This window comes from Heteronotia binoei, chromosome 1 (genome assembly GCF_032191835.1).
Source record: "Heteronotia binoei isolate CCM8104 ecotype False Entrance Well chromosome 1, APGP_CSIRO_Hbin_v1, whole genome shotgun sequence".
NCBI classification, from domain to species: domain Eukaryota; kingdom Metazoa; phylum Chordata; class Lepidosauria; order Squamata; family Gekkonidae; genus Heteronotia; species Heteronotia binoei.
Window position 1 is genome coordinate 80,721,413 of NC_083223.1, and position 22,402 is coordinate 80,743,814.

Sequence of the window (22,402 nt, forward strand, 5' to 3'; positions counted from 1 at the left end):
GCCAACTGTGCAGGTGCAAAACCATTCGAAATACAACTTGTTTTAATTTATGAACAAATGGGATCATGTGAGGAACTGGTTGAAGAGAAGACAGGCATTGCCAACAAGGTAAGTTCTGTTTTCAAGCATTTGCAGAATTGAATTGTCACTAATAATGAGTATTTTGGAAGGTCAACAACAGTCACTCTGCCAGAGCAAGATGAGTTTGTGTTCCTCCAGAAAACTCCAGGGTATGTGAGGTCAGAAGACAGGTGTAAACCAGGGTTAAGTTAATCATTCTGTTCTGAACTTGCGTTACTGCTACTTTGTCTTAAATAAACTCTTTGTTCACTTGAGCTATTCTGATGGCTTTGCAAATGAACAGCTGCACTATTGTCCCTGAAACAGAGGAAAAGGGAGCCAGTCTAATTTAGCTTATTGGTGTTAGCTGCTGATGAGCAGCCTCCTTGGTGCTAACATTGGACTCTGAATGGGAGTGGTCTGTTCCATGAGATTATGTGACATTGGAGCTGTCAGTTCTGAGGCATTAATTGACATCATGTATCAGGTTAAGTTAATAATCTCCAGCCTGGTTCTGCCTGAGCAGACCTGCATACCTGCAGACGGAGATCAGTGATGAAAAGGTAGCCTTTGGGGCAGGATGGTTAAAAACAGCACAGCTAATGGCTTCGTGCTCCTGCCTTGGGATGGGAAGACTTAGAATCTGTTAACGATTCCACGTGGCATTGCAGAAATCACACTCACCTGGAGGCTGGAGGTGTCAGCCAATCTGACCCCCTCAAGGATGCCTGCAGCAATCAGAGCAGCTCCAGATGGCAGAGCAACAGATATGGCAAACCATGTGGAAAGGCTATTACCAGATGGGGAGAAAAACAATAAGGATGTACAGCTACCTGCTTGTTTCAACAAGATGACTCGAGAGTCTAGGAAGAATTTCTCACATACCAAACAAGTTGGCAACTACCTTGTGGGCAGAATGATCAACAAGGGCTCCTTTGCCAAAGTGATGGAGGGGCTACATATCCCCACAGGGGAGAAGGTAAATTGATAATGGTTATAACGGAGTAAGTAAAATGGTCATAGTTCTGGATCTCATAGCAATATGGGCAGGGGAAATTCAGAATCTTTCCCCTTCTACAAATCTAGATTGAGGATGTTGAATCAGTATTTTGCTAAAAAACCTGTAATTGAGCAAAAGGAGGTACGATAGCCATTCATTTGCCTGCTGAAGTGTTCTGAAATACAGACCTCTGTAAATGTTGTTAATTTTACTGTACACAGTGCATGTGCACTGTATATAATAACTGGGATTCGCCTAACCTTTATTACTCACTCCCCAAAGTCCCCACCCCCAAGATTCTAATTATGCTAATTCAGTTATGCTATAAATGCACCAAACCTTTCAAGGGGTTTTGAATTTTTCTCTTTGGGAAAGCATTACTGAATACATTGACTATTTTCTATTGGAGAACCTGCATAAAAAGACATAAAGAAACAAGAATTTGAGGGGGCATTTGGCTAATGTCCAGAGAAGCAGATATTCCACTATGTTGTATTCTAAGAGCATTTTGCCAGGACAAACTATGTAACTAAGCTAAATTAAGCCCAGTATTGTAAATGAAGTGAGCTCAAAGAATTTCTAATGCCACCTGAATTGGCAATTATGCTTTACTGAATACTGGCTAGTGGAAAGTGGGGGGAAGCTATCCTAGTGTCATCCTTGCAAAAGTTTATGAAATGGGTCTGTGCTGCTAAAATTGATGCCCTAACTATAAAAGATATATTTATAACATTTCTATGATTTAGGTAGCCATTAAAGTTATTGACAAGAAAAAAGCCAAGCAGGATTCCTATGTTTTAAAAAATATGAAGAGGGAGCCTCGGATACATCAGATGATTAAACATCCTAATATTGTTCAGCTCTATGAAACCTTGGAGACAGAGAACTCCTATTACATGGTGATGGAACTGTGTCTTGGGGGAGACCTCATGGACAGAATATGTGAGAAAAAGAGACTGGAAGAGAGGGAAGTTAAGAAATATACCAGGCAGATCATGTCTGCAGTTGAACACTTGCATCGTCATGGGATTGTCCACAGGTACAAAATATGTATTCTCTTTAAAATAGAAGGAATATAACGAAATCTTATATGAAGCAATTTTTAAAAATCCAATCATTTTTAAAAAACTGTATGTGCATGACACATCAAAACCAGTGAGACTTGTAAAATGTTTACCTAATGCATCTACTTGAGTTGAATCAGTGAAATCTTTTCCCACACATGTGGCAATTACCATTAGACTGAGATGGACCTTGGGGGTGTGGGGTTGATTAAAGCCCAGCATAGTGTCAATGATTTAGCATATGACAGTATCCTTATTGCTGGGGAAGAGTGTCCATTTGGACTTTCTATTTCAAGCAGGTACAAGTCTTAGGCAAGCCCAGTTCATGTATGCATGCAGGCATTCACACACACACACAAGCACAAACACACGCACATACACATGTGGCAAACAGGCAGAATTAGTGTTAAACAATTGTGGTTTATAAGTATAAAAGTTGGAGGGCAGAGTTTACCTGTGTGGTTTATTAAACAGGCATTTATTAGGAAAAGTAGCATAATTATAACAAGTAGTTTCCATGTGAAAGCAGAGCGTTCCCTCTTTCTGCAGGATGTGTGCGAGGGGAGTATGAAGTCATCCAGAAAGCTAAGTGGAGTGGAAAATGTCCCCGAGTTCAGCAATTTAATGTTCCCACACTATAGGTTGGATGGCAACTATTCCTGTTCCTATTCATTTGTGAAATGATTGGATGCACTCAAAAGTACCAATGGTGCAGGCAGTCAAGTTTCTTTCCAGGGTCTGTTGACAGCAGTTATTAAGCCTGCTTCTTTCTGCCTATTCCCATTTTGGGTTTTGTTTCTTGGTGTCACTAAGATTATGGGCTTTTCCATGCAGGGTTTTTGCTGCAGCTCAGCTTCTTTAACTGCACTGGCTTTTCTTCTCCTTTACACATGATCTGAAAAAAAAGGGGTGGGGGGAAACTTGGGGAGAAAACTGAGGAAGCAAGGATTTGCAAATGATAGTTTGTGAAGGGGGGGGGGGGCAAGCTGATGCAGTTAAGTAACTGAACTGTGGTAAAAAAAAAAACCCAACAACCCCGTATGGAAAAGACCTGTGACTGAATCACAAGAGCGTGGAACAGAATATAAGGGTCTGCTTTTATACAGACAGTTAAAGAACTTCCCTCTCCATTGGTACCTCTGAGTGCATTTTAAAGATAGATTGTCCTGTGACAGTGCAATTACATTGGCATATTTTCCCCTATAATCTATAGCATGCTTACTGATGTAGGATCCCACATCAGGAACAAAGATGTTCAGAGCACTCTGGCTGTATAGCATACAAATCAGAAACATGAGCGAATAGAGTGGAGCTATTACAGTCTAAATTTGTATCTAACTATCCAGTACTGGTCCAGATGTGGAAACATTTAATAAGGAAGTACTCCAGGCAGCAACGATTAGTATTCTTGGGACACACTGGCACGTGCTATAAAGACTTAATGACATTTAAGTCTTCAGAAAGACACTAGGAAGAAAAATTTGGTGGGCTCATTGGACTGCAGTGGGAGGAGGAATTGGGAAGTTCATGGATGGTTGGATGCACGCTATTGTTTTCAGTCATGTGTTCCATCTGCTAAAAGAAGAAAGGACTATTTCTTTAGGATTTCATTATTCCAAGCACAAGAATGTGAGTCACAGCAGACTGGAGGGAGCTGATCTGAACATGCTAATGAAGTAGCAGTCTGGACCTCAATTTAGGGTACAGTACTGACATTTCATTGACGCACTACTTACCATTGGGTTGCTAGTTGTGCTTCCGGTAATGCCTACACAAAGAGGGGTGAAATTCTAGCAGGAGCTCCTTTGCATATTAGGCCACACACCCCTGATGTAGCCAGTCCTCCAAGAGCTTACAAAAAAGAGCCTTGTAAGCTCTTGGAGGATTGGCTACATCAGTGGGGTGTAGCCTAATATGCAAAAGAGCTCCTGCTAGAATTCCATCCCTGCCACAACACTGATATATAAGCAGATCACTACAAATACACCATAACACTCCAATATTTCATCCTGCTAAGGAAGGTTATCCTTATCTGGGACTTCCAAGTTCCAACCACTAGCTGAAATGTTCTAAGTGTTAACACATAAAGTATGAACAATTAAAACATAACACACTAGTGGGCATATTTTCTCATTCACTGGAACTTTTTTTCAGTTCATATATGATGGGATTATCTTCTTTTGGAAAACGCAGGTCCACAATTTAGGAATGTTCTTGTAGTGTTGCTACTAGCTAGTCAGGTGGTGACCATCATCATTTCATTTCATTTATTCAATTTATACACCGCCCTACCCCAAAAATGGGCTTAGGGCAGCTGACATCATAAAACCAGCAAGATAAAACAGTAATACAATAAATAAAGCCAACAATTAATAGCAAAAAACCCCCCATGCCTCATGTCAGAATATATATATATATATATATATATATATATATATATATATATATATATATATATATATATATGTAACCCCAGAAACTCCAATATCAAAAAATACCAAAAGACAGCAAAGCACTGGGAAGGGGCTATAGACAGGGGAAGCAAAAATAATTTAGACATCCATCACCTCAGCCAAAAGTATGGCAGAACAGCTCCATTTTATAAACCCTACAGAACTGTAATACATTCTGCAGGGCCCTGATCTGAAGTGGGAGCATGTCCCATCAGATCAGGGAAGGGCCAAAAAAGCCCTTGCCCTTGTTGATGAGGTTAAGTAGATGTCCTGTGGGTCAGGGACCACCAGAAGATGTTGGTCAGAAGAATGAAGAGCTCTTCCGGGCTGATATGAGGAGAGGTGGTCTTGCAGGTATGATGGTCCCAGGTCATGCAGGGCTTTAAAGGTCAAAAGCATAACCTTGAACCAGTATTCAATTGGCAGCCAGTACAGTTGGCCCATACAGTTGCCACTGTCAGCAGGAATGCTGCTGCATTCTGCACTAGCTGAAATTTCTGGATCAGGCTCAAGACTAGCCCTGCATAGACAGGGCCAGATTAAACCCCGTGGAGGCCCCTAGGCCATCAAAATCTTGGGGGGCCCCTTGCAGATTATCTCAGAGTTGGAGCATCATTTTGAAAGCATGTTCTAATTGTGCCCTAATTGTACTTTTCCTGTCCTCAGTATGCTCTTGCCCAAACTTGCTCTGCTTCAATCTATTTCGGGAACAGCACAGTCCAAGAGTCATATTACACCAACTGTTTGGGAAAGTACACTTTTCAAAAGTTCCTTCCCTCAATGTCACCATTTTTCTGCTATTAGTCTCTTCAGGCCACCATTTTCCCTGCTATTTCATCAGATGACTTTGAGGCCTTTTTAAAACAAAAGTAATCCAGTGACAAAGCATGCAGGGGAAATGGTAACCATGAGGAAAGTGCACAGAAAACTCTAATGTGGAAGCTGCACTGGCAATGTGCATGTTTCTGCATTTGCAGTAGCAATAACAGAATAATGAAGAAACCCAAAAGAAATTCACCTCATGCAGACATTCAGAGATACAGTTGTTCTTACATTTAAATGATGGTCATTTTAAACAATGCTGTTTTCAATGGTGCTGGTTTTTAATTGTGTTGATAAGAGGAGAAACTAAGGACTGATTTTTTTGCTGTTGGTTTTGTTTTTATTGTAATCATGAGATTTTTGTTAATTTGCCTGAGAGTCTGTTTTTGGAATAGAAGAGTGGAATATAACTTTTAATGAATTAATAATTAATTAAATATTCTAGCTGGGCATTGAGCCTGAAGAAGAGTATTAGTAATTCTAAAAGTTTGTGATGTTTTGGTTGGCCATAGTAATTTACTGATGAATTGGATATTTTCCCCTATCAAGAATCTACAATTTTCAATTCCATCTGCTCTGGAAAGGTGAAAGTGGGGGAAAAGATACATAGAATGTATTTAGCCTGTATAACTTGTGGCCCAGCAAACTGAATGCAATCCATCAGCCACGCATAGTAAGCTAGCAGTTGTTTGATAACTCTGTTCTTCTGGTAGCTCAGGCAAACAGTAGGGTTGTCAGACCCCTCCGAATGAAAGCGGGGGTTCCCCACCACCAGGCTTCATCGTCCTGACACTGATTACCTGGCTGGTGGGGGGGGGGGCTTACCAAGAAACAGTGAAGCCCAACTGATGTTGCTTCCAATATAACTCAGAAGTGACAATCACTTCAGTAACATCAGGGTGATGCTCAGGTTTTGGGGCAAGAATTCTGTGGGAAAAGCCATATTTACCATAGAATTTTTGCCCAAATAACAGAACATTGCCCCAATGTCACTGAATGATGATGTTACTCCCAAGTTACATCAGAAGTGATGTAGATTTGTTGCTGCAATGCCAGTTGGACCTTCCTTCAACTCCTGGTAAGGCCCCTCATCACCCACCAGTTGCCAAAAGGGACCTGGCAACCCTAGCAAGCAGTGAAATCAGGAACTTTAATGAGTTTTGCTTACAAGGAAGACAGACTATGCCACATCACAATTTGTCGAAATCTGTCATACTTTTTATGAAACAAGACATCTTCCAAAGCTTATTCATTTTTATGTTTATCTGCTTCTAATAGTGCCCATTAAGACAGATACCAAAACGCTGTAACTAGGAACTTCAGTGCAAATCTTCATGCTGATTTTCTGTCTTGTTTGTTTAGAGATCTGAAGATCGAAAATTTTCTTCTAGATGAAAACAATAGCATCAAAATTGTTGGTAAGTGAATGCCATATGTAAAGTGGCACTGTGCTCTAAAGTGGGGGGGGGGGTCAACCTACATTTTATTGTTTGAGGGTAACGACATATGATAACCAATGGCCAAAAAAAAAAAAGTAAGTAGCTGGGGTTTATTTAATTCATTCATAGCCTGTCATTCTCCCCATTGGGGGCCCAAAGTGGCTTATATCATTCTCCTCTTCTCCATTTTATCCTCACTGCAACCTTGTGAGGTAGGTCAGGTTGAGAGAGTGTGACTGGTCAAGGTCACCCAGCAAGCTTCCATAGCATGATTGGGGATCTGAACCCAGTTCTCCCTGATACTAGTCAAACACTCTTAACCACTGTTGTGGTTGTGTGGTTAATCTTCAATATTGCTTCCCTACTTTATCTTGTTGTTTTTATGAAGTTTACTTAGTATGTGATAAAAATGTGTCTTGTTCTACACTGGGAAAATCAAAGGAAAGGAAAGAGAAGCCACCCCTCTCTCACACGCATACTATACACTCTAGAAATGATCCCAGATAAACAGATTAATTTCCTGGATTTCATTTTGGAAAATGAAACAGTAATCCTAATTCCAGATTTAGATTATATCAAGTGATGACATCATTGCTGTGCACCATAAAGGGACAGTCAAAGACCCTGCTATGGTTTTCACACCGTGAATGACACCCTTTCAACACTTTCCTACTTATGTTACTCATCTCCTGTTATTCCCAAGATGATTTCCTACCATGCACTTTTCCTGCATGTTTGATTTAATTGCATGAACTAGGCTCAAAGCCAAAAAAATATGTTTTTATTAATAAAAACCCTTTAGACAGAACCTGTCTGAATTTATAGAAACTCCATATGTGTTATGTTAGCCTTTATGTTTCACAAATGTTGGACATGCTGGGAAAATGAAACCAACAGCTAAATTTTGTTTTTTTAAAAATCCCATTCTACTTATTCTTTGCTTCCTTCTCTTCTGTTTCATGTGCACACTTAAAAAAAAGGTTGATTTTTATAACACAATACTTCCCCTCACCCCCCCCCCACATCTTTTGAACATTAAAATGCTGACATTGAATCATTTTTCAAGTGTCGTCACTATTATGATCTGAGAAGGCCAACAGCAAGAGGAGTGAGAGGGTTAGCACCTCCAGACCATTGTTCTGTGCTCCAAGACTAATGTAGCAGTTACTTGGGTGTCATGCTCTCACAGCCTACTCCTGAATCATAGTGGCCCTTAGTAAAAGGGCCACTTTTACTACCCTGAAGTCAGTGAGGTAATGCTATTAAATTAGAGTGTTGGTGTGGCTTTTTAATTGTGTTTCAGTAAAAGCTGTTATCAGGTGAGCACAACAAAGTTTATCTAATGGGTAAAACCCAAAGCTTTTTGAGAACAGAGAATAATTCATAAACCATTGATAGAACTGCCAACCTCCAGGTGCAACCAGGTGCAACCTAGAGGTCTCCCAGAAGTACAACTGATCTCTTGACTACAAAAAGGTGGACTCTGTGGCATTATACCCCACTGAGAGCCCTCCTGTCCCCAGGCTCCACCCCCAAATCTCCAGGAATTTCCCAACCTGGAGTTGGCAACCCTAAGGCCTAAAACCTGAGACCTGGCAATTTTATATATGAATCACTCCTTACCTGCAGATATACAGCACATTCAAAATGATAATTTCATCTATATATATAGTAGCAATCTGTGGCCCCCATCTGTGAATACTTAACTCTGAGGATCAGGACCACACCAATGCTAAACATATTTTTCTGGCTCAGAGTGACTCTCAGGTACCATTATTGTCACCACAGGTGGGTGGTGGAGCCTGGAGTTGTGATGGAGGGGAGAGATGGGATCCCCCCCAGTGAGTCACTTTCACTCATACATATGTATTCCTAAGAACATAAGAGAAGCCATGTTGGATCAGGCCAACGGCCCATCCAGTCCAACATTCTGTGTCACACAGTGGCAAAAAAATTTTTATATATACACACACACTGTGGCTAATAGCCACTGATGGACCTGTGCTCCATATTTTTATCTAAACCCCTCTTGAAGGTGGCTATACTTGTGGCTGCCACCACCTCCTGTGGCAGTGAATTCCACATGTTAATCACCCTTTGGGTGAAGAAGTACTTCCTTTTATCCGTTTTAACCTGTCTGCTCAGCAATTTCATCGAATGCCCATGAGTTCTTGTATTGTGAGAAAGGGAGAAAAGTACTTCTTTCTCTACTTTCTCCATCCTGACAACCATTCCATTTAGAATGTTGTTTACTGCAGTTAACTGTATAACAGTGATGTGTTTCTAGTCCTCTTTATTTAAATGGTAACAACAAGGTCATCCCAAATAGAAATGCAAATGTTTAACTTTACTTTTTTTTATATACAGATTTTGGATTAAGCAACATAATGAAATGTGATGGCCTTTCTCAAGAACTATTAAGTACACAATGTGGTAGTCCAGCCTATGCAGCCCCAGAACTCCTGGCTCATAAAAAATATGGGCCAAAAGTAGATGTCTGGTCTATGTAAGTACATAGTGAATAGCCACAATGGCACCTTTAAGGTGTATTATCCTTTCTTGCATTTATGTTCCTCTGTTAAGTAAACCTGTGAGATAAATTACGTCCATTCTCATTTTATGACGTAGCTCAGATCTAAGAAAAAAAATACTTAGGAAACTTTCTTGGCTTGTCAGCTTGCCCTTCTTTTTGTAGCTCCATTATCTCAAAGGTAGTCCTGAAAACTGGGAGACATTCCAGTGACCTTCAATACAATGCAAAGATAAACTATTAGTGTATATGTCAGATCATTTTAGCATGGATACAAAGTTCTCTGGATCCTAGCAGCAGATCCTTTAAATAAACCACCAAAAGTGGCATCTCTAAAGCAATTTACAGCCCAGGAGACTGCAGCACATCCCCTGACTCACAAACCACTGCCATAATACAGTACATAGATCCACATGGGCAGCTGTGTTGGTCTGAAGCAGTAGAACAAAGTAGGAGTCAAGTTGCACCTTTAAGACCAACAAAGTTTCATTCAGAACGTAAGCTTTCGTATGCAGGCATACTTCTTCAGATGAGGGGATAAGGTTCAGACAGAGCATCTGTCCTGGCCAATGTATCAGAGGGACTGAGAATAGATCGAGAGGAACAACGATGTCAACACAATTTTTTTTTTATTAAAAACTTTGTTTGGGAGAGAATCAGGGACAAAAAGGCTAGAAAACTCTCCCCTTCACCTCCCCCCGCAAAAAAAAATCAGAGAGCTGAAAATGTGAAAGAGTTAGTGGTATCCAGAGAATGCACATTTGTTTGGGTTCTTCTGTTGTTGTACCTGAATAGATTTTTCAGGTTGCACTACTTGCCCAAAGATGGGACGTCTACACTTGCTTCTTTCATGACACCTTCAACATATATCTGGCCAGAACTAATCTGATCAGAGATAATAGCAAGTCAAAAGAAATGAATATGCACACCACAGGCAACGTGAGCCAATGGAACCCTTGCGGAAAACCTCATCTGACACTGACTTTTGGTTTGTGAAACAGCATCACTAGAATCCTGAAGATTAAGCACGACAGGAGTCCTCTGCAGATTATCTCTTCAAGTGTATAATGAATTATGTGTAGATCAGGATCAGGGGTAAGTGCTTTAGTCCTGCCCCTGCTTAATCTCAGCCTTGTGATTGAGCTGCCAAAACACAGAGGAAGTATACATCCATAGGCACCATTCCTGGGATTAACTATGCTGCTTTTTTCATGTACTTAATCGTGGGGAGAGAGCCTACATACATAGACTACCTCCCCATGTAGGTACCATGCTCATGAGCTGAAGATCACACAGACGCAAGGGCAATTTGCCCCTCCCTGTAAATACATTAATTAAACTGATTGTCTGTAGAGGGCTTCTGTCTTCCATTGTTAGCTATGGAGAGAGGACCGTCTTTTATTGCCCAAAGCCAACAAAGAACTTGACACCCTATGAAATGCTTTCTCATTCCAGTGGCTCCCTTCTTGAGGACAAGTTTCTATGATGTGAGGAGAGGTCATAGAATTACTGACATTTTACAGGCTTGTGAAATTGCTGCAGATTTAGGAGTAGGAACTGGAGAGGATGAAGTTTGGGGAGAGGGAGGGATGTAATAGAGTTCACCCTCCAAAGCTGCCATTTCTTCCAGGGGAACTGATCTCTGTAATCTTGTGATGAGTTGCAATTCACAGAGATCTTCAGCCCCTCCCACCCCACCCCAAGGTTGGCAATCTTAGTGAGGTTCTTAAGGATTACTGAGGCAATACATGTAAAATGTTTTGAATACATTGAAGAATTATATTGATATTTTAAATTTTATTTAGGCATTTTAATGCAGCTTTTCTCCTCTATGGGACCTGAAATGGCTTATACAGATTTCAAATACAATCAAAACAATATGATTTAAATAAACCAGAGCTAGCATTTTTGCTCCTTCTCTGAGACCCCTTGTATAAGTAATCTCTGCAAAGGCACATCACTGTACCATTCTGAGGTGATGTGTTGTGCTGCCAACTTTCCTTCCTTAATGTTTTCTGCTTATTTTCACTGTCATCAAAGGCTCTTGCCTTAGAATTCTTAGTTGAACCAAAAGAAGAGGATGGCCTCATTATAACTGGTAGAATGACAGAACAGTGTGGGGAGGAGGCACTGAGATAAAAGAATTTTTTTTATTTTAGATAAAACAGTTGTTTCTTTTAACACAAACAGTTTGTTTATAAGTAAAACAGAGTAATGGTTTCTGTATGGAACAAGTTTCATGATTTCAATTAGGTACACAAGCACATAGTGATTTAAGACAGGTAAACAGTCAGTCAGTCACCTTTATTGGCATGTACAAATACTACAAACAATGGTTTAACAAGAAGGGATACAAAGCCAATAAAATCAAGACAAAATCATACTACAAAATTTTATGATATTTAAAAGGAGGAGATTAATGCTGTAGCATTTCTTGACACACTCTTATTACTAAATATAAAAACTGAGCTACCTTCTCAGTGACTTCAGGTAGGCTATCATTCAAGAGATGATAAAACTTAATAGGATCAGGTCCAACATACTAGCCAAAATCAAGTTTAAATATTTAGCACATAGGTATGCATATAAATAGCAGTGGAGGAGAAAGTGTGACATCAGCTCAAAGCAATCAGAATTACATAGGCTGGGTACAGATGGACAGCCTCAGGTGTATGGGAAGCATCCCAAATCAGGCCAGTTCAAAATGGAGTGTCTGAATCCCAGTCAGACACTCCTGTGTGAGTTGCCTGTTTCCCGCTTAGAAGGTACTTTGGTTTTTTTTTTTTTTTTTAAAGAATATTGGTGAGTGCCTAGAGCTGATTGGTGGGTTCTCACCACCAATCCACCTTGCTTGTGCACTCCTGCGTCCGGACACCCAGAAAGGTGGACGGTGTTCAGCAGATGAATTTGCTACCACTTTCCAAGTGGTAGTTCTTTGAGTTGTCTTAGAGATGCTGAAGGAGGGGGTGAGTACAGGAGCCAGACAGGTGGTAGATGTGCACATTTGAACTTGATTTTTTAAATTCATCTGTAAGGTGTCCCTGTGTTGGCTTAAACTGCCCATCTGGACAGTCATAGACAGGTCCTATCCAAATATGCAGTCTTATTGAACCACCATATAAGACCTCTGATGGCATAGCATTAAAGCATGCAAGACAGAAGGCTCTCTGAATTTGGGAAACTTGTAAAAATGATAGATAAGATGCCATTCGACCTGTAGTAAGAGGGACTTCAAAGGTAGGAAGGAAGCAAGACTTGTTAGCTAAACTCTAGAGTTTTTGAGAAGGTAAATAGTTGTAATAGCTTTAGATAGGCTCTCTCTCTCTCTCGGCTTGACTTCGCGAACGAAGATTTAAGAAGGGTGCAGTAGTCCACGTCTGCTGCAGGCTCGCTGGTGGCTGACAAGACCAATGCGGGACAGGCACATCCGGCCACAGTGGCTGCAGGGAAAAGTCTGATTTGGGGTTGGTGCTGTAGCAGTGCGATTCTTCCTCAATCTCCTTTTGTCCTCAAGACCAGCTATGCGTGCATTCTCAAAGGAAGAGACAGCCTGGTGGATGGTGTGCCTCCATGCTTTGCGATCTGAGGCTAGGTCAGACCACTGGTGATGGTTGATGCGACAGGTGCCAAGGGATTTCTTCAAGGAGTCCTTGTACCTCTTCTTTGGTCTCTAAAGTTCCATAAATAGACCTAGCCACAAAGGCTTATATTTTAACTTGCTACTTAAGCTAATAACTTCCACACAAACTTATTTTGTTCACTTGCTGTTAGGCTCAGAACTTCACACAGTTTTGTTTTTCTTATCTGCTACTTAGTCTAATAACTTCTACAATGAACATAGATTTCTCTCATACTCTACAGCACCTCCATCACTCCATCTCCTCTCTCCACATACTCAGTTGCTGCTATCAAGCTAGCAGGCTTTTTGCAGCTTCCTCTGCCGTCAGCCTTTTCTGTCCTCAAACATTATATTTTCCCACAAAGTCTCAGAAAGAAGCATAATGCTTTGCAGGGAGATATGCTGTACCTCAGAGCTGAACAAGCAGGTTCCTTGAATTCTTCACCAAGCATAAAAATAACAGCTTTCTAGCTTCAACATCACATCAAATAAATTTTTACCATACACACTAAATCATTTGCCACTGGTGATCTGTAGGAGTGGTGGCTTTATGACAACCAATAGATCTTTTCATCACCCTCCTGGGATGTGGAGTTCTCAAAGCATGGAAATTCTGGAGGCAGAAGAAAACTCTAACCTTTGAATGCGTCTGAGAAATAACATTCAAGCCATAATAGTGAATGACAAATATGTTTAACATTTAATTGTGGCTGAGAACTGATGAGATGGAAAGCTCAAAAATGTATTGGCTGCAACCTGCTACAGTTCTTATATCCCAATAAAATTGGTGGCATTCTTGGAATAAAATGGATATTTTAGCCACTGGATGAAACCACATTACAAGTTTCCCAAGGGTCTTAAGAACTGATGAGCAAAAAATTATGCTTCAGAATCATAATGACATTGTCTTTTATCCTGATTCATTTGCTAGAATAATATTAGGACAGGAAAACTCTTGGTCAAATTCAGTCCCAGTAGTGTGTAATTAGTCACATATAATTAGTGTTGCTGGAAAGGGATGTACAACTTTATAAGCAGAACTATCTAGGAATGTGTACTAGGTATAGACCAAACCAATCAACTCCCCCCCCCCGATAAATACCTTATCAATATTCATTAAGTATTAATTCAGTCAAATACAGATCAAATTATCTGATTTGGCTACCAATATAGCTGAACCTGAATAAAAGCAGATTCCACCTCCCTCCCCCCCCCCCCAGCTTTTAATTGGGTTAGCTATACCAAGGAGAGGATCAGCTGGGAAGGCAGGAGCAGAGAGCTTCATGCCACCTCAGCTGGTGAACTCCTCATACCAGATTTGCTTCAAGCCAGGTCTCCCCACTGCACACTGATCCTGGAACCAGCTTCTCCTGCACAGTAAGTTAAATCACTGGGCAGGAGAAGGCTCCCAGCCAGGTTTGCCTGTGGTGGAGAGACCTTCCTGCCATATGCAGATCCCAGGACCAGCTTCTCCTGTCTGACAGTTTAAATCCAGTGTTGTTGGTGAGGTTTGTTGTTATTAGGACACTGTCTGTAAAAAAGGAAAGATCTGCCATCTGAGGTCTGTGTGAGAGGAATTGTTGTTTTGGTTCCAGTGATCTGTCAGTAGAAGGCAATGATTGTTCTGGATCTTCCTGGATTTCCCTCTTCTAACCCTGGGAAAGTTTATTGTTGGAGTTGTAAGACTTGTGTGGAATATTAGCCATGTGGGTCAGGAGACTGCTGTGCTGAGAAATAAGGTGAAATCACTACAACCTGCCTGTTAAGTGAGCAGAGTTCCTCCAATAGAAAAGGAATAAGGGAAGGATTTCACCTTGTTAGAGTATTTTGCACGCAGCAGAAGAGCTGAAGGAGAGGGACAGGCAAAACACAGGAATTAATAGACAAGAGAAACAGCTGTATTCAATGGTAGATATATTTACCAGGAAAGTATCCAATATTCAGAGTCGTTGCCAGGCCAAGGTCATACACAGTAATCAGTACACACTTCAGTAGATAACAGTATACAGCAGTAAGTATACACAGCACGATCCAAGCACAGTAGCCTAGGATCCAACACCAGCAGTGTCTCGCTGCCACCCAGATAGTGGGCCTCACAGAACCCACAATCCTTACAGGCAGACAGAGCAGGCTCACTGAGCTTCCCTAAGTACACGTACCAATCATCAGGGTTGCATCAGCTCTGTGAGTCAGCACAAAGCCTAATTACAGGTGAGGTCATCCCACCTTACCTCAGTAACAGGTAACAGCTGGATCATGATGCAGCATGACTCAGCATGACATTGCAGAAACAACATTACTATTACTAAGATGGAGTCAGTCAGCCATTTTAGGACTGAGTTCCAACATTCTCCTCTTAATAGTTCTGTTCGTTTCTCAATCCGAGCCTTTTACAGTGCTCATTATGCTTTTCCATAGTCTGGGGTTTGGTAAACATATCTGCTGTATTGTGGCCAGTATCACAATACCTTATGTTTATCAACCCTTCCATGATACATGATCTGACATTTTGGTACCGTATGTCAGTGTACCTATTCCTTGTCTTTACTCCTTCTGCTTTTGCAATCTCAATCACAGCTTGATTGTCTTCCAGAATTTCAACAGGCTTCTCTGCCTCTATATGCAGGTCCTTTAGTAGCTGTCTAAACCATTCTACCTCAGTACAAGCGGTAGAAAGGGCGCAGAACTCTGCTTCTGTGGTGGACAAGGCAACCACACGCTGCTTTTGTGTCTTCCAGCATACTAATACCTCTCCCAAATATATGGAAAGACCTGTTGTTGACTTTCTGGTTTCACAGTCACTTGCAAAACTTGCATCTGTATACACTTTCAGTGCTAGCTCCCCCCTAGGTTCGATATAAAGACACCAGTCAGCAGTGTTCTTTAAATATCTCAACACTCGCTTAGCAGCAATCCAGTGATTCTGCTTAGGGTTCTGGGTAGCTCTTGCCAACAGATTACAGGCTACTGATATGTCTGGCCGTGTCCAATTACTGATATAGCTCAGACTACCAATTAACGACCTGTACATTTCAACATTACATGGTGGGCTATCTGTAACATCATTTACAAAGCCAGTCACCATAGGGGTTGAAACAGTTTTGCAATCAGTCATCTTGTACTTGTCCAACAAATCTATGATCTTAGGTTTTTGTGACAGTTTAAAACCTTGTGTAGTTTTTGCAATATCTACACCCACATAGGTCTGTACAGTACCAAGATTTCTCAGTTTAAACTTCTTACTTAAGGCTGAAACAATATCATCTGTTTGTTTCTTTGTCTTGGTTAGAATCCCCAAGTCATCCACAAAAATAAGAACAATACATCTTGTTTCACCACTTCCCTTGGTAAACACACATGGATCAGCAATGCTCTGGGTAAACCCTAGCTGTTTAAGTGTACCCACTAGGCATTTTGACCATTGATGACCACTTTGCTTTAGACCATACAAGCTCTTATTTAGCAACCAGTATCCCTTTCCAGTACCAGGAATACCTTCTGGTCTCTTTAAATAAATTTGGTGCTCCAAATTAGCATTGAGGTATGCCACACAGACATCCAAATGGGTAAAATGGAGTTTTTCTCCGGCTGCCACAGTTAACGCAGTCAGAAGTGAACTGCTCTTTAACGTTGGAGCAAACACTTCGTCATAAGTCTCATTAGTCTGTCTGCAACCTTGTGCTACAAGCCTCGCCTTATACTTTTTCCCCCCCAGACTGGTCTGTTTTCACCTTGTACACCCATCTACTGCCTATGGGTTTTACACCAGCAGGTACAGTATCAGTCTCAACATAAACATTTAAACGTTTCAGGGAAGAAAGTTCATCGTCCATAGCAGCCTTCCAGTTACACTGCTCTTCCTTGGACAAAGAGAAAATGTCAGTATATTTCTCAGGCTCATGTATAGCAGACATTACAGGACTAAATCTCTCAGGAGCTCTTCTTTCACGTGTAGATCTCCTCAATGCAGGCTCATCAGTTGGCACATCCCTCCTGGATGATTCCTCACGAGTAGGCTTCTCCTCCATCTCCTCCTCGTCAGGCATCTCTTCTTTTGGGGTTAACTCAGCCGCCTCTCCCTCCTCTGGGTTGCTAGGCATCGAGCTGACTTGTAACCGGATTCCTTGGTCATCCTCAGGACAGAACGCTGGCGATTGGGTGCAGCGATCCCAGCCCTCTGATCTCTCCAGAAACGTGGCTGAAGCACTAATCACCACCTCACGACTGTCGAGCGTGCCAAAACGATAACAGCTCCCGTTTCTCTCATACCCGAGAAACCTCATACGTCTAGCCTTCAGTTGGCCTTTACGTCTGAGCTGTTGAGGAATATGAACAAAAGCTGTAACTCCAAATACATGCAAATTTGCCAAGTTAGTTACCTTGTCATGCCATAGGCTTGCTGGTATTTTGCCAGTAGATGAACACCAAACTCTGTTCAGGTTGTAGTTGGCACAGCACATAGCCTCTGCCCAAAATCTCCAGGGCATATCTGCATCACGTAACATACACTGGCACATGTCTTGCAATGTACGGCCTCTTCTCTCACAAAAAGCATTATGGGTAGGTCTGTATGGAGCAGTCAATCTGTGCTCAATCCCAAGCTCTGCAAACAAACTTTGAAAACGTTTATTAACAAACTCAGAGCCTCGGTCAGAAATAATGCATGCAGGCACATTTCCAGTTTTTCTCTTAACAAACCTTAGCCAATTCTGCATATTTTGAAAGGTTTCAGTTTTAGCTTTCAACAGGTAAACAAAACCATACCTTGAATAGTGATCTTCTATACTTAAGACATATTTGGCCCCGCCCACTGACTCCTTAAAGGGCCCTATCAGGTCTAAGAACACTAGGTCAAGAGGTTTCTTACTAGTAAATTTACTTGGAGTACGCACAGGAGCTTTTGTAGACTTTACCAGCTTGCAGATTTCACAGTCAAGAAATTCCTTGCAAGGTTTAAGACTAAGGCCTTCTGCCTGTTCCACAGTCTTCTTTAGAGCAGGAAAACCAGCATGGCCTAATTTCCTGTGTAAAAGATGACAGCAATTATCATGCACTGGTTTATTCACACAGACGTTATTACACGTTTGTACCTTGGTATGCAAGAAGTATAAATCTTCCTTCAGCATAGCCTTTACACACAAACCGTCACTGGTCCTCAGCTCACAGCACGAGGTGTCAAATTGCAGTTTGAAACCTTCCCTGCACAGAGCAGACGCAGACAGCAGATTCATCTTAAGTGAAGGAACAAAACCCATTTGAAGCTCCTTCCTTAGGCTTGGCAGGAAGACTTTCCCTCTGCCAAAAACAGTTGCTTTAACTCCATCTGCCAAAACAACAGACTGGTTATCAACAGGTGTGTAAGAAGTAAACAAACTCCTCTCTCTACAGAGGTTTTCCGACGCTCCGCTGTCAATTAGGAAAGATTGAGTATGATTAGTTGACTTACCAGTAGTAACGAGATGCACATTACCTCTCTTATCAGCAGACCTCATTTTAGACCGTCTCTCTTTCCCTTTCTGGCCTTGACAATTCCTAAACAAATGTCTAGATGAGCCACACCGGAAGCATTTCTTCCTTACAGCCATTACATTACCTGTTTGACAGTCAGGATCCTCCTTAACAGTAAATCCACTGCCCCTCTCTGGCTTACAGACAGGCTTTTTCTCCACACGTAGAGAGGAATTGGACTGTCTCTTGCCATATTCATCAAGAAGCCGTCCAGTTACGACGTTCATGGTTAACCCTGTCTCAGGCAAACCCTCCAGGCTCGTTATCACAGCGTCATATGATGCATCTAAGGAACTTAAAAGTATGCACACCTCCTGTGATTCAGAAAACATTTGGTTATGCTCTCTTAGCTCTAGAAACATCCTACGCATAGACTCTATATGAGATAACATATCTGCATTAGCTGCCAGCCTGGTATGCAGAAGCTTCCTCACCAAACGAATCTGAGAACCGACAGTTCCTCGGACGTAAATTTCCTTCAAAGCATTCCAGCAGTCATTAGCCGTCTCCAGTCCTGCTATATGCACCAGCTGGGAGTCGTCTAGAGAAAGACCTATTAAAGACAAAGCCTTGACATCCTTTTTACGCAAAAGGTCTGCAGCTTTTCCGTCTTCAGCAGCTGCCAACAACCCCCGTAAAGGAGCAGCCACCACCTCCCACAGCTCTTGGTGCTTTAATAACAGACTGACCTTCTGGGACCACGTAGCATAGTTAGTCCCGTTCAGCTTAGTAATGCTGAGCCCAGAGAAGGAAACAACATTTGCAGCTTCCATCTCTGCTACTTATCACTGGACACCTGGGCAACTTGGCAGTCTGCCTCCGTCTCTTCCAAAACAATGTGTTGCCTCCTCTGTCTTCAGAACAGCAGCACCTCTGGAAACACTGGGAGCTCTGGGCCCAGAACCAATGTTAGAGTATTTTGCACGCAGCAGAAGAGCTGAAGGAGAGGGACAGGCAAAACACAGGAATTAATAGACAAGAGAAACAGCTGTATTCAATGGTAGATATATTTACCAGGAAAGTATCCAATATTCAGAGTCGTTGCCAGGCCAAGGTCATACACAGTAATCAGTACACACTTCAGTAGATAACAGTATACAGCAGTAAGTATACACAGCACGATCCAAGCACAGTAGCCTAGGATCCAACACCAGCAGTGTCTCGCTGCCACCCAGATAGTGGGCCTCACAGAACCCACAATCCTTACAGGCAGACAGAGCAGGCTCACTGAGCTTCCCTAAGTACACGTACCAATCATCAGGGTTGCATCAGCTCTGTGAGTCAGCACAAAGCCTAATTACAGGTGAGGTCATCCCACCTTACCTCAGTAACAGGTAACAGCTGGATCATGATGCAGCATGACTCAGCATGACATTGCAGAAACAACATTACTATTACTAAGATGGAGTCAGTCAGCCATTTTAGGACTGAGTTCCAACACACCTGCTTCTCCTTCTCAAACCATCCACATGGGTCCCACAACCCCAAGAATGAACTTTCTCCAAGTGTTGCATTCAGGTCAGAGCCTGGCGCTGTTACTCAACAAGGGGTTTCTGAAATGCACAAATACAATTACAATCAATCACTGCAAATGTCGCATTGAAGACAAAGCTTGGCACTGTTACTCTACCTAGATTTTCCAGGATGCATCAATGCAATCACAGTTAATCAAGGCAAGAGATAAGAACAAGATTGACAAACCAGCACAGAGTTAGGGAGCCAAAGGTCTAGTCCAAAGATTGGGGAAACAGGAAGGTCTGGAGTCCAGGGTCTGAAGCATGGAAGCCAAGGCAGGAGACAGAGTTTCTAGCTGGAAAACAAGCACAGGTTAGCAGGACTGAACACAAGGCAGCAAGGTAGTAATATTCGCTAAATGGGTCAGCTCACAGAGCGAGTGGTGAGCATGGTTGCTTCCACATAGAGCCTTGTTGAGCATTTTCCTTTTATCAGCCTCATTAGCTGACTCATCTCCTGAAGCCCAAGTGTTATTACCTACAAGCTTGTTATTCCTGTTCCTGTAATGACACTACTCGAGGCATTAGCACTGATAGTTGTTGTGCAATTAAATGGGTGCTTCATCTCTTTTGGCTGTCAAGTGATCTGTCCATCTTCTATGTTCTGCTGGCTCAAGAGATGACTGATGCTCTGGTCTCTGTCCCATTTCTTTTGACCCCTGCCAGACTGAGCAGCTCTCGCTTATAGAGACAAAAATGAACTTATTCTGTATATGAGTAGACCAAGATGAGCCAGTCAACAGTCTGGCAGCTGCATTCTGGATCACCTGAAGTTCCTGAAATATCTTCAAGGGCAGCCCTGCATAGAGTGCATTACAGTCTGGAGGTGTCTGTGGTACAGATCACTGTGGCAAGATCAGGCCAGGTCAAATAGGGAGCCAGTTGGTGGGCTTGGCAAAAACACTGACCTCACCATTGTGGATACCTATTTGTCCAGCAAAAGTGAGGAACTGAGCCACACACTCCAGGTTCTTTAGTGCAGTCTTAGCTCAAGAAAAATGGCTCAGACCAAACTAATTTATGTAGTAACTCACAACTGTAATGCCAGTAGCTCACAAAGTAGAATTTTTGCTCACAACACTCCACAGCTTAGAGGGAGTATTGCTGACATTCCTATAGTAATAGTGCCAATACCAACTGAAATGGGACATTCTGGGTTTATAGACTTGTGTGTTTTGTGCATCAGATAGAAACTGCCTGGACATGTGCCCATATACACCTGTTTCTGTAGATGTGTGGGTAACCATAATCCTATTTAGCTTTTTCTGGTATTTGTTTGTGGGGAATCTGAGGACAGTTGATTCTAAAATGTGGTATTGGAGAGTTTCCTCTAAACATCCTGTACATAGCTGGACTTCTTCACGACTTCTGCTCTCCCTCCGTTTTCAGCTTCCTTGATAAAGGTGTCAAGATTGGGGGGGAGGGTTTGTGGGGGGGCTACATATAACATCCCGGTCTGCTTGCCTAAGTTTGTATTGCACATTTGCGATTGTTTCAACTTGGGCTTAATGCCAAAAGCATTCTATGTAAAAAAATCTAATATGGCATTATGAGCATTGGGAGGATGAACATAGAGTCCTTATTTCTGAAGCATTGGGCAGTTGGCAATTGATGGTTCATCCACTATTCATTGATGGAATAAGGTAAGCATGGCTGTTGGACAGTAATTTGTTGACTGCTGTGCTGAAAAGGTGATGTCTATCTATTTATACACTGTTTAGTAATGTAGAAATCCTTCAGATGCAGAAAGTTGAAATAGGTTTCCAGGTCACCACAGAATGGTATAATCTGTATAGCTTTAATAAGGCAGAAGAACAGTCCTCAAGAAAGAACAAGTTCTGCCAAGCTGAGTATAGATCCAGGTTGGTAGCTGTATTTGTCTTAAAGGTGCCTCAAACTTTGTTGGTCTTAAAGGTGCCACTGGACTCTAACTTTATTCTCAGACTGAGTATGTGAGAGATTTTAATCTGCTAAAAGCATTCCCATGATTCTACATACGAACTCACTGCCCACTTATATTAAGAACTGCTGCTTGCCATTCCAATTTTGTCTGATGAAGTCTGCTTAGAGCATACAAAGCTTACATTCTGAATAAAACTTAGTTGGTCTTAAAGGTGCACTTGTCTACTGCTTTGTTCTACTGCTTCAGACCAACATGACTGCCCACTTAGATCTATCTATGTGAGAGACTGACAATATTGCTGACTGAGTTTGTAGCAGTGGGGTTAGGGCCCACCACATCATGCAGGAGATTAGAAAGGTTATTGTTTTTCTTTTTCTATAGAGTGGTATAGAATTTGTTGTAGGTGGTTTGCCTTCTTTTAGGAAAATCCTGCAAAAAGTAATGTTATGCACAAGGTTGCTTCTTTATAGAAGAGTGCAATCTGGAGAGA

The 22,402-nt window shown here is 41.8% G+C and overlaps 1 protein-coding gene across 1 annotated transcript in view; it reads left to right on the forward strand.

Moving 5' to 3' along the window:
• The first annotated feature begins 732 nt into the window (after positions 1 to 732).
• The window catches only part of LOC132567775 (hormonally up-regulated neu tumor-associated kinase homolog A-like), a 45,141-nt gene continuing 23,471 nt past the window's right edge, over positions 733 to 22,402 (forward strand). The window contains exons 1-4 of the mRNA XM_060233493.1: positions 733 to 1,039; positions 1,807 to 2,099; positions 6,762 to 6,817; positions 9,206 to 9,344. Of these exons, the coding sequence (XP_060089476.1) occupies positions 785 to 1,039; positions 1,807 to 2,099; positions 6,762 to 6,817; positions 9,206 to 9,344 (743 nt within the window). The 5' untranslated portion in view covers positions 733 to 784. The remainder of the gene's footprint in view (positions 1,040 to 1,806; positions 2,100 to 6,761; positions 6,818 to 9,205; positions 9,345 to 22,402) is intronic.